This window comes from Oncorhynchus clarkii, chromosome 5 (assembly GCF_045791955.1).
Source record: "Oncorhynchus clarkii lewisi isolate Uvic-CL-2024 chromosome 5, UVic_Ocla_1.0, whole genome shotgun sequence".
In the NCBI taxonomy this organism is placed as follows: domain Eukaryota; kingdom Metazoa; phylum Chordata; class Actinopteri; order Salmoniformes; family Salmonidae; genus Oncorhynchus; species Oncorhynchus clarkii.
The window spans coordinates 26,991,899-27,004,525 of NC_092151.1; the positions used below are offsets into that span (position 1 = coordinate 26,991,899).

The 12,627-nt window shown below is 45.5% G+C and overlaps 1 protein-coding gene across 1 annotated transcript in view; it reads right to left on the reverse strand.

The window, feature by feature from the left end:
• Positions 1-12,627, reverse strand: part of LOC139409668 (transmembrane protein 132C-like) — a 147,660-nt gene that overhangs the window by 20,211 nt on the left and 114,822 nt on the right. Inside the window, exons 6-7 of the mRNA XM_071155083.1 lie at positions 7,135-7,343; positions 176-458 (exon numbers count right to left, since the gene is read on the reverse strand). Of these exons, the coding sequence (XP_071011184.1) occupies positions 176-458; positions 7,135-7,343 (492 nt within the window). The remainder of the gene's footprint in view (positions 1-175; positions 459-7,134; positions 7,344-12,627) is intronic.

A 12,627-nucleotide genomic window follows, 5' to 3' on the forward strand; every position in this document is an offset into this window, starting at 1 on the left:
CACCCTCCCTATCTCCCTCTCCCTCCCTCTCCCTCTCCCTCTCTCCCTCTCCCTCTCCCTCTCTCTCTCTCTCTCTCTCTCTCTCTCTCTCTCTCTCTCTCTCTCTCTCTCTCTCTCTCTCTCTCTCTCTCTCTCTCTCTCTCTCTCTCTCGCTCTCTCGCTCTGTCTCTCTCACCTGTAGTTTGGCTGTGCCGGTGCTGAGGCCCATCAGGACCTGTCCCTTCAGTAGGCGGGCCACACGTTGGTCCTCCACCCTCAGCGAATCCTGGACCAGGTCAGTCACGTCCACCTGCCAATCACTGCCCAGCAGGAAGTCCTGTTGGCCCAGCCCATCAGCTCCTAGGGCCATAAAGTGTGTGAGGACCCGCACCGTGGTGCTCTGGTACTGAGGGACACAGCCACTCTCTGTCCTCTCACTGTCCACTTCATCACCATCATCCTCACTCACCCTCTCATACCTGGAGAAAAGAAAAAGAAAAGCGCTTTTTAAGAAGCAGAATAAAAGGAGCATTAAAGTTTACACAGTTTACTGCAGTTACCACAGACACATTTGAACGTGGGTATTTGTTTACTCCGGAGCAAAATATCAAATAAATACAATGCAACCAAATTTCAGAGTAAAAATATGTTTACTTGCAATGTGTTTTTAGTTTTTATAAAAAATTATCTACTCTATTCTATTCCTCCATTACTCTGACTTCTCTGTCTCTATCTTCTCCTATAATATTTGCCATTGTTTGAATTGAAAGAGAGATTGAAAGCCTGGCCTATAGGGACCCAGTCTTCCAACTTGGTCTCAGAGTATTTTGTATTATTCTGTATGTAAATCTGAACACTCCATTTAGTATGACATATTACATTATGTAAAATGTCTCTAACACTAAACATACAAATATGTATTTTACAGATAAAAGGAAGGTAAAATCTTATAGTTAGCCATTTTATTATTTTATTATGCTATATTTAGAAAGCATATAAGTAATTTCAAGCCAAATTCATACAGTTTTATACTGAATCCTCAAAAATGACTACACCTCAGCAATTTATAACTATTTTTACCAGAAAGGTGAGATTTGAACCTTTCTTTGAGTATGCAGCATTACTAGTTAATAATGTTTATGGCCCTCTCATGATGAATAACTACTTTTGGGGATTACATAGATTAAATCTTCGATTACATTTAGTTAAATTTAGCTGGTTACGAATTCTAGCTAGGTGGCTAGGTGGCTAATGTTAGGGGCTAGATTTAAGGTTGAGATTAAGTTTAGGAGTTAGGTTAAAGGGTTATGGTGCAAAGTAGCTAAAAAGTAGTAAGTAGTTAAACAATTGCTAATTATCTAAAATGCTAGAGTTGTCCGTGATGAGATTCAAACTTGCAGCCTTTCGGTTGCTAGCCGTTTCTGTTATGCACCCACCCATCTATCCATCCATGTCACACCCTGACCATAGTTTACTTTGTATGTTTCTATGTTTTGGTTGGTCAGGGTGTGATCTGAGTGGGCATTCTATGTTACATGTCTAGTTTGTCTAGTTCTATGTTCGGCATTGTCTCTGATTGGGAACCATATTTAGGTAGCCTGGGTTTCACTGTGTGTTGGTGGGTGATTGTTCCTGTCTATGTGTTTTCACCAGATAGGGTGTTTAGGTTTTCGTTACGTTCTTTATTTTGTAGTGTTTGTATTGATTCGTGTTTTACGTTTGTTTATTAAAACATGGATCGCCATCGACACGCTGCATTTTGGTCCGACTCTCCTTCACATACAGAAAACCGTTACAGAATCACCCACCCCAAAAGGACCAAGCAGCGTGTCAACAGGCAGGAGCAGCGCGAGGAGATGCGCAATAAGGATTTCTGGACATGGGAGGAAATCCTCGACGGGAGAGGACCCTGGGCTAAACCAGGGGATTGTAGCCGCCTAAAGGTGCAGCAGGAGAAGAGGCAACAGGAGCAGCCCAAAGAGGAGGTATGGACATGGGAGGACGAATTAGAAGGAAGAGGACCCTGGGCTCAGCCAGGAGAATATCGCCGCCCCAAAGAAGAACTGGAGGCGTCGAAAGCTGAGAGGCGCAGATATGAGGAGGCAGCACGACGTAGCGGATGGAAGCCTGAGAGGCAGCCCCAAAAATTTATTGGGGGGGGGCTAACAGGGAGTATGGCTACGCCAGGTAGGAGACCTGGGCAGACTCCCTGTGCTTACCGGGGGGCTAGAGAGACCGGACAGGCACCGTGTTATGCAGTGGTGCGCACCGTGTCTCCAGTGCGGGTGCATAGCCCGGTGCGGTATATTCCAGCTCCGCGTGTCGGCCGGGCTAGATTGAGCGTCGAGCCTAATGCCATGAAGCCGGCTCTACGCAGCTGGTCCCCAGTGCGTCTCCTTGGGCCGGCTTACATGGCACCAGCCTTGCGCTCGGTGTCTCCGGTTCGCCTGCATAGCCCAGTGCGGGCTATTCCACCTCGCCGCACTGGCAGGGCGACCGTGAGCATTCAACCAGGTAAGGTTGGGCAGGCTCGGTGCTCAAGAGCTCCAGTGCGCCTGCACGGTCCGGTCTTTCCAGTACCACCTCCACACCCCAGCCCTCCGGTAGCAGCTCCCCGCACCAGGCTTCCTGTGCGTGTCCTCGGCCCAGTACCACCAGTGCCAGCACCACGCATCAGGCCTACAGTGCGCCTCGCCTGTCCAGCGCTGTCGGAGCCCTCCTCCTCTCCAGCGCTGTCGGAGTCTCCCGCCTGTTTAGCGCTGTCAGAGCTTTCCGCCTCTACAGCGCTGCCGGAGTCTCCCGCCTGTTCAGAACTGCCAGTCTGCAAGGAGCTGCCAGTCTGCAAGGAGCTGCCAGTCTGCAAGGAGCTGCCAGTCTGCAAGGAGCTGCCAGTCTGCAAGGAGCTGCCAGTCTGCAAGGAGCTGCCAGTCTGCAAGGAGCTGCCAGTCAGCATAAACCTGCCAGTCTGCATAAACCTGCCAGTCTGCATAAACCTGCCAGTCTGCAAGGAGCTGCCAGTCTGCATAGAGCTGCCAGTCTGCAAGGAGCTGCCAGTCTGCATAAACCTGCCAGTCTGCAAGGAGCTGCCAGTCTGCAAGGAGCCGCCAGAGCTGCCAGTCTGCAGGATGCCGCCAGAGCTGCCAGTCTGCAAGGAGCCGCCAGAGCTGCCAGTCTGCAAGGAGCCGCCAGAGCTGCCAGTTAGCATGGAGCAGCCAGAGCTGCCAGTCAGCATGGAGCAGCCAGGGCCGCCAGTCAGCATGGAGCAGCCAGGGCCGCCAGTCAGCATGGAGCAGCCAGGGCCGCCAGTCAGCATGGAGCAGCCAGGCAGCATGGAGCAGCCAGAGCAGCCAGTCAGCATGGAGCAGCCAGTCAGCATGGAGCAGCCAGTCAGCATGGAGCAGCCAGAGCTGCCAGTCAGCATGGAGCAGCCAGTCAGCATGGAGCAGCCAGAGCTGCCAGTCAGCAGGGAGCAGCCAGTCAGCATGGAGCAGCCAGTCAGCATGGAGCAGCCAGAGCTGCCAGTCGACCAGACTCTTCCAGATCTGCCAGTCGACCAGACTCTTCCAGATCTGCCAGTCGACCAGACTCTTCCAGATCTGCCAGTCGACCAGACTCTTCCAGATCTGCCAGTCGACCAGACTCTTCCAGATCTGCCAGTCGACCAGACTCTGCCAGTCAGCCAGACTCTGCCAGATCTGCCAGTCAGCCAGACTCTGACAGATCTGCCAGTCAGCCAGACTCTGCCAGATCTGCCAGTCAGCCAGACTCTGCCAGATCTGCCAGTCAGCCAGGGTCTGCCAGATCTGCCAGTCAGCCAGGATCTGCCAGATCTGCCAGTCAGCCAGGATCTGCCAGAACCGCCAGCCAGCCAGGATCTGCCGGATCCAACTACCTGCCTGAGCTTCCTCTCAGTGCTGAGCTTCCTCTCAGTGCTGAGCTTCCTCTCAGTGCTGAGCTTCCTCTCAGTGCTGAGCTACCCATCAGTCCCGAGCTACCTCTGTCCCGAGCTGTCCTTCTGTTCCGAGCTGCCCCTCTGTCCCGAGCTGTCATTTAGGAGGGTAACCTATCTAGGGACGCTAAGGAGGTGGACTAAGACTATTATGGAGTGGGGTCCACGTCCAGCACCAGAGCCGCCACCGCGGACAGATGCCCACCCAGACCCTCCCCTATAGGTTCAGGTTTTGCGGCCGGAGTCCGCACCTTGGGGGGGGGGGGGGTACTGTCACACCCTGACCATAGTTTACTTTGTATGTTTCTATGTTTTGGTTGGTCAGGGTGTGATCTGAGTGGGCATTCTATGTTACATGTCTAGTTTGTCTAGTTCTATGTTCGGCCTGATATGGTTCTCAATCAGAGGCAGGTGTTCGTCATTGTCTCTGATTGGGAACCATATTTAGGTAGCCTGGGTTTCACTGTGTGTTGGTGGGTGATTGTTCCTGTCTATGTGTTTTCACCAGATAGGCTGTTTAGGTTTTCGTTACGTTCTTTATTTTGTAGTGTTTGTATTGATTCGTGTTTTACGTTTGTTTATTAAAACATGGATCGCCATCGACACGCTGCATTTTGGTCCGACTCTCCTTCACATACAGAAAACCGTTACAATCCACCCCGACGAACCACCCTCCTTTCGTTTTTGCATTAATACGTTTTCATGTTCAAAATTGTCCTCTCTCCTCAAACAATAGCATGGTATTCTTTCTCTGTAATAGCTACTGTAAATTGGACAGTGCAGTTAGATTAACAATAAGTTAAGCTTTCGGCCAATATCAGATATATCTATGTCCTGGGAAATGTTCTTGTTACTTACAACCTTGTGTTAATCGCATTAGCTTACGTTAGTGCAACACAACCGTGGAAGGGACACCGATCCCAAAGTATTGACCTTTCTCTTGCATTTCAAATATGGTGGTAAAAAAAACACTGGTTGGTTTTTTCTTTGTATTTTCTTCTACCAGATTGTGGTCTTCTATTGTGTTATATTCTACTACATTCAATTCACATTTCCACAAACTTCAAAGTGTTTCTTTTCAAATGGTACAAAGAAAATACATATCCTTGCTTCAAGGCCTGAGCTACAGGCAGTTAGATTTGGGTATGTCATTTAGGCGAAAATTGAAACAAAGGGGGCTATCCCTAAGAAGTTTTAATAAACAAATTAGGCACATTTGGGCAGTCTTGATACAACATTTTGAACAGAAATGCAATGGATCATTGGATCAGTCTAAAACTGTGCACACACACTGGTGCCATCTAGTGGCCAAAATCTAAATTGCACCTGGGCTGGAATAGTACATTATGGCATTTCTCTTGCATTTCAAAGATGATGGTACAAAAAAATACTAAAGAACTATTGGTTTTTTCTTTGTATTATCTTTTACCAGATTGATTGTGTTATATTCTACTACATTCCTTTCACATTTCCATACACTTCAAAGTGTTTCCGTTTAAATGGTACCAAGAATATGCATATCCTTGCTTCAGGGCCTGAGCTACAGGCAGTTAGATTTGGGTATGTAATTTTAGGCAAAAATTGAAAAAAAGGGGGTAATCCTTAAGAGGTTTTAAGTAACCATACCAAAGGAAACATACAGTTTTATACTAAATGGAGTGTCTCGGAGTTACATACAGAATAATATGAAATTATGTGAGACCAGGTCTTTTTCATCTACTGTGATGAACCCCATACAGCAGCAATAGGGCTGATTAGGTAAAGTACAGACCAGGGAGAGGCACCTGTCTTCAGCCCAATGACAGACAGAACGTGGGCCAGAGACTCTAAACTCCTGTAAACAGTGTAGCAATGTGAAAAACCATAAACATGGAGGCCACAGCCATTACCCTGATACCACTCCAATCTCCATTCTCTCGTTCTCTCTACCTTACATGTTTTCTCATTCAAATCTCTCTCTTTCTCTCTCTCCACTCAGTTCACACCCTCTCTCTCGTTCTTTCTCCACTGAATTTGTTTTCTTTAAAAACAACCCCCTCCCCATCCCCCTCTGTTCTCTGGGCCAGGCCAGGTGGTTGGGCGAAGTGCGACACTGACAACTTCCATTAGGTTTAATGATGCGTGGCCATCCAGCCAGAAAAACAGGCTGACAGGTTAACATGCTGGAGCTGACTGGCGTAGGTGCCCGGGCCCCCCATTCCTCCCCCCTCCACCTCTTCACCGGAGGGATGACACACACGTCAGCCTAATCGAGGTGACATTTGCGGCAGGGCGCAGACAAAAGCATGCAAGCCGTGTTCTCACTGATGACCGTCAGGACAGATAAGGTCTGGGCGTATAATGAGCTCGCTTTCAGACCCACGACTCGACTGGCCTTTTCACCTCTCCTACCCACTGGACTAGAGTGATCATGGGCTCAGAGAGGGCCATGAAAGCAGGGGCATATGTGTTAGAACGCCACCTGGTGGCCCCAGGGTTAAAGGGTTGCACAGTGCATTGGGGATAATGATGTATGTTGAAGTGGATTCGAGCATGCATTGTGCAAGGTAACTGAACAATCTACAGAACATATGCCTCAAGCTAAAGAACTCAAGCTTAATTGCCCAAATGTAATTGCCCGTACTATAACAATGAGAGAAAATAAAAGACAGACTCAAACTCTATTCTTCTCTCTCTTTCTTCATTGTTCAGACATGGCTTTGCAACCAATAAATCTTGCTTTCACAACAAACAGAAACAAGACTGGCTGTGTAAGGACATTTCCAGAATGTTGTGGAGGTGATAACAGATATGTTAGTCTTGCGCCTGGCTGACAGAAAGTGAGTCAGCGACAGAAATGAGAGACAGAGTCATGGCAGTAATTGAAAGTCAAATTTTTCCCTCAGAGAGGCCACCAACGTCACCTGGGTATCCTGATCACAGCAGTGGCCATAGACAGGGGAGTGATGGGAAGAGGAAAGGTGTAGGTGTCATGATTAAGACATTAGCATCCTCACAGTTATTCTAAACTGCCAGATGAAGATACTACTTCAAAAATAAGTGGTAAATATGTGGGAGGTGGTGATACAACCATCAAAATTAACAAGATGCTTGAAGATAATTCTCGAAAGTTAGTATTTTACTTTGCATCGCAATCACTGTTTGAGTCAATTTCCCAAGCAGTTTGAACCAGGTAATACATCTCACTATCTGGTAAAACGACTGACCTCTTGGTGCCGGCGGCCACGGGGACTCTCCAGCCCTTGATCTGGCTGAGTTCGGGGTTGGCTATGTCGATAAGCAGGGGGAGGCGGGGCATCCACACACTCATCTCCAGTTGGGCACTCAGGTAGCTGTAGGTGAAGTTGAGCACCATCCTCATCCTCCCCCTCGTCTCCTTCCCATTAACAAACACATAGTCACAACGATCTGACACCTGGGAGGAAGAGGATGAGAGAGAGGAGAAATAGGGAAACGTGTTATTAAGAGAAAAACAAAAGAAACTACACTGAGTGTACAAAACATTAAGGACACCTGCTCTTTCCTTGAAATAGACTGACCAGGTGAATCCAGGTGATCCCTTATTGCCACTTCTTAAATCCACTTCAGTCAGTATAGATGAAAGGGAGGAGACAGATTAAAGAAGGATTTGTAAGCCTTGAGACAAATGAGACCTGTATTGTGTATGTGTGCCATTCAGAGGGTGAATGGGCAAGACACAATATTTAAGTGCCTTTGAACGGGGTATGGTAGTAGGTGCCAGGCACACCAGTTTGCGTCAAGAAATGCAACTCTACTAGGTTTTTCACGCTCAACTGTTTCCCATGTGTATCAAGAATCGTCTACCACCCAAAGGGCATCCATCCAACTTGACACAACTGGAGGAAGCATAGGAGTCAACATTGGCCAGCATCCCTGTGGACTGCTTTTGAAACCTTGCACAGTCCATGCCCCAATGAATTGAGGCTGCTCTGAGGGCAACAGGGGGTGCAACTCAATATTAGGAAGGCGTTATTAATGTTTTGTACACTCAGTTTAAGTTCAAATTGTAGGCTACTGCTTTTTGAAAGAATAAGATACAACAGTATATTAAGTGTCTAAGGGAAGTCCAGGGTCGAAGTTGCATCAAATTATTTCTATGCAAATATTAGTCATACAAGTTTGTACAGCTAGAGGGAGACAACAACGTTATTCTTATGTCCTTCAAAGACTTGACATTGCTCCCTCTGCTCTGTAATGATACAGATGACAGATTTGGCATTCCTTGAGCAAGCCCTTGAAGTCTCTATTCAAGTGTGTGTGTGTGTGTGTGTGTGTGTGTGTGTGTGTGTGTGTGTGTGTGTGTGTGTGTGTGTGTGTGCGCGCGCGCGCGTGTCAGTGGAAGCTACTGAGGGGAGGACGGCTCATAGTAATGGCTGGAATGTAGTCAATGGAATGGTTTCAACCAATGGAAACCACATGTTTGATACCATTCCATTGACTCCCTTCCAGCCAATATTATGAGCCGTCCTCCCCTCCTTGGCCTCCACTGGTGTGTGTGTGTGTGTGTGTGTGTGTGCGCGCACGCACACAGAGAAGCCCAGTGTGGAGGAACGGGCCACAAATCTCAACAGATGAACCAGAGAAAGACACAAATTCCAATTGCCAATCAAGAAACAAAACCCTGGCTCCAGGTCACCCCTCTTTATGATTGGCTAAATCTGCTCTGTCTCCTCCAATCCGTTCCAAAGCCTCTCAGATATAGATCGACCAATGGCATGGCAAGGTTTCTGAAGAGCATCTTCGAAATGTATGAATTTCTACCTTCAAACAACCTAAACCACTCGATCAGGCATGTATTCTTTCACAAAAGACTGGGAGGACAGATTTTGTTTTAGTTTCTCCATATGCAACGGCTTGTCAAAGCCTGTCATGTATAATCACAACCATTTTCCATTCATCTGAAGCTTTGGATGGAGCGATAATGAAGATGGGCATCACTGTTAATCTCAGCATGCCCACAGTTTGTGTGTGCAATTAGTCTTTTATAAATCTAGTCAAAAGCAGACTATCATCACTCTTCGCTGGAAGTGTCTTGGCAGTTTTTTCCACAAATGATGTGTCAGAACATCCACTCCTAATAGATTCACTCTGTCAGTTCTCTCTTTCTCTTCTCTCCTCTCGCTCTCCTTTTATCTCTCTCTCTCTCTCTCTCTCTCTCTCTCTCTCTCTCTCTCTCTCTCTCTCTCTTTATCCCCTTCTCTCTCTCTCTTCCTCGCTCTCTGTGCCTCTCTTCTCACCGGTCTTCTATCTTTGATTAACTGTCATTAAAACAGGCTGTGTATCAGAACCTACTTTAACCTGGGAGAAGCTTCTATAGCTTCTCTATGTTGACTCCTTCCTTCCTTCCTTCCTTCCTTCCTTCCTTCCTTCCTTCCTTCCTTCCTTCCTTCCTTCCTTCCTTCCTTCCTTCCTTCCTTCCTTCCTTCCGCCCTTTCCTTTCCTTTCCTTTTCTTTCCTTTCTTTCTTCCTTCCTTCCTACACTGCCTTTCAATCCACTACCACTGTACTGTAAAGTACTTGATGTAGGCTACTTTAAAGGATTCACATTCCCTCTATATCTGTATGTGACTGTAAGACTTTTTCTCGTTTGAATGGGAATAAATAGTTTGGTTGCGAAAATAATAGAAAAACAAACACGTGTGTGTGTGTTATCTGACATAGCAAATGAAACATTCCTAGCTATATTTACATGCACACACAAGCACGCACAATCCTTCTCCTCCCTCTTCTCATTTCCCAGACACTGTGCAGGTTTTTAAAAAGTCACCCAACCAGAAAGCGATCTGAAACAATCCACTTCACTCCTTATTAAGCCTCCGTGATATCTATCTATCTCTCTCTCTCTCTCTCTCTTTCTCTCTGTATTATATTTTAACTCTCTCTCTCTCTCTCTCACTGCATTCTATTTTAACTATCTACAGTTTTAGAAAAAAAGGTGCTATCTAGAACCTAAAATGGTTATTTGCATATCGCTATTGGATAACCCTTTGAAGAACCTTTTTGGTTCCAAATAGAAACCTCTTGGGTTCCTTTCCATAGAGGGTTCTACGTGGAACCCAAAAGGGTTCTACCTGGAACCAAAAACCAGAAACCCTTTTGGAACCCTTTTTTTCTAAGACTGTATATGTCCCTTCATCTGTCAATAACTATTCAACTACAAAGTTGAATTAAAGTTAATTTGAGGCTTCCGAAACTTTGACACGGAATGTTCCACATCAAGTAACAAATATAGACATTGCCATCATATTGATTTTCTCTGTAATTGTCGGGCCGTGGATATGTGAATAAAATGTGTTATTTTACAGTGTTCTTTGGCTAGAAGAGAATAATTCAATAACGTTGCATGCAACAGACAATTACTATAACGTTCTTTATTCAAGCTTATAGAACATAATGCTTTGTTTGAATGAAATTACCAAGAGTAGCTTGGAAAGAGACATGCATGTACATGTGGGGTAAGTTGAGTAATATCTTACATTCAGCATCACTCCGTAAAGGGAAATATACTATTATTTCTAACAAAGATATCTACATATATTTCAGGATGTTGAAATACTCAGAATTCATGTAAACTTTACAGTTTGGTAAACACAGCTTGTCCAAACAAAAGTGGTCTCTTGGCACAACTTGCAGTACCCTGGGCATGGAGTAAATTGAGTTGCGGGACATGGTAAGTTAAGCTGCCAAAAAATATCTGTGTTGAATGAAAAAGGACCACTAGCTTTTTAAAACCATGTCTATCTTTATTTCCCAAACACAATTCAACACAATCACAATCACTTTTTTGTTCTTGAATAAATGTAAGCATATTTTAATACAGGCTAACAAACACATTGTACTTAAAAAATATATATATATTGTCAGAAAGGTGCAGTGAAATGTGTTTTTTTTTACAGTGTCAGCCATAATAGTACAGCCCTGGAGCAAATTAGGGTTAAGTGCCTTGCTCAAGGATACATCAGCATATTTTCACTTTGTCAGCTCAGGTATTCAAACCAGCAACCTTTCAGTTACTGGACCAACACTCTAACTGCTAGGCTACCTGCTATCCTGACACCCTAACTTTGCTCCTGAGTGGCACAGTGGTCTAAGGCACTGCATCTCAGTGCTAGAGGTGTCACTACAGGCCATGGTTCAATCCCGGGCTGTATAACAACTGGCTGTGATCGTGAGTCCCATATGGCGGTGCACAATTGGCCCAGCATCGTCCGGGTTAGGGGAGGGATTGCCAGGGTAGGCCTTTATTGTAAAAAAATAATTTGTTAATTGACTTGCCGAGTTAAATAATAAAACAAAACTACCTATTTTCCCATGTGGTTTCTTCTTTCCTAAATATTTAGTCAAATTATACATATTGTTTCCTAGAAACAAGGGTGGCTCATCTTATCCCTTTGGCTTACCCCACTCTCCCCTACTGTACATTGTGTTTAAGTACACTAGTGTTGTCTTAGTTATGTTTAGGGCTCCTGAGTGGCGCAGCAGTTTAAGGCACTGCATTTGTTATTGTGGAAAAGTAAACGGATGAAATTATTAATCTCACTGTTGTCACACATCTACCTCTTATGACTGAAATAGTGGATCAAACCTAATCATTACTGTTGATTTGTTTATTCATCTCAGAGACTATCACAATCATATTAGGTTTAGACAGTGTAATCTTCCAATAACACCAAGACCCATGAGGTTTAGAATCACCATCAACATTATGAAACCTACAGTGAGCTCTCACTCTCACACACACAACTTCAAATGTACAACCAGAAACACACACAAAGTAAATACACACACATATACACAAACACACACCCTTACACACAAACACACCCATGTGCACTCATCCCTCAGAGGAGGGGGAGTTTGGCTACACTCTTCCCCCTCTCTCTCATTGTCATATCCTAAGTATTTAGCAGTGTGTGCTATTTGAGACAAAAAACAGGGAGGGACATTGAGAGTGAAGCGCTGTCTGTCTATTGGTGGTGAATAGAATACATTAGATAGAATATATTATTCGGAGCCGTCTAATTACCACCACAAACCGATGCTGGCACTAAGACCACACTCAACCAACTCTATAAGGCCATAAGCAAACAAGAAAATGCTCATCCAAAAGCGGTGCTCCTAGTGGCCGGGGACTTTAATGCAGGTAAACTTAAATCAGTTTTACCTCATTTCTACCAGCATGTCACATGTGAAAGCAGAGGAGAAACAAACTCTAGACCACATTTACTCCACACACAGAGATGCATACAAAGCTCTCCCTCGACCTCCATTTGGCAAATCTGAACATAATTATATCCTCCTGATTCCTGCTTACAAGCAAAAACTAAAGCAGGAAGTGCCCGTGACTCCCTCAATTCGGACGTGGTCAGATGACGCAGATGCTATGCTACAGGACTGTTTTGCTAGCATAGACTGGAATATGTTCTGGGATTCATTCAATGGTATTGAGGAGTATACCACCCCAGTCATCGACTTTATCAATAAGTGCATCATCGACGTCTCCCCTACAGTGACCGTACATACATATCCCAACCAGAAGCCATGGATTACAGGCAGCATCGAGCTAAGGGCTAGAGCTGCCGCTTTCAAGAAGCAGGACAATAATCCGGACGCTTATAAGAAATCCCGCTATGCCCTCAGACGAAACATCAAACAAGCAAAGCGTCAATACAAGGATT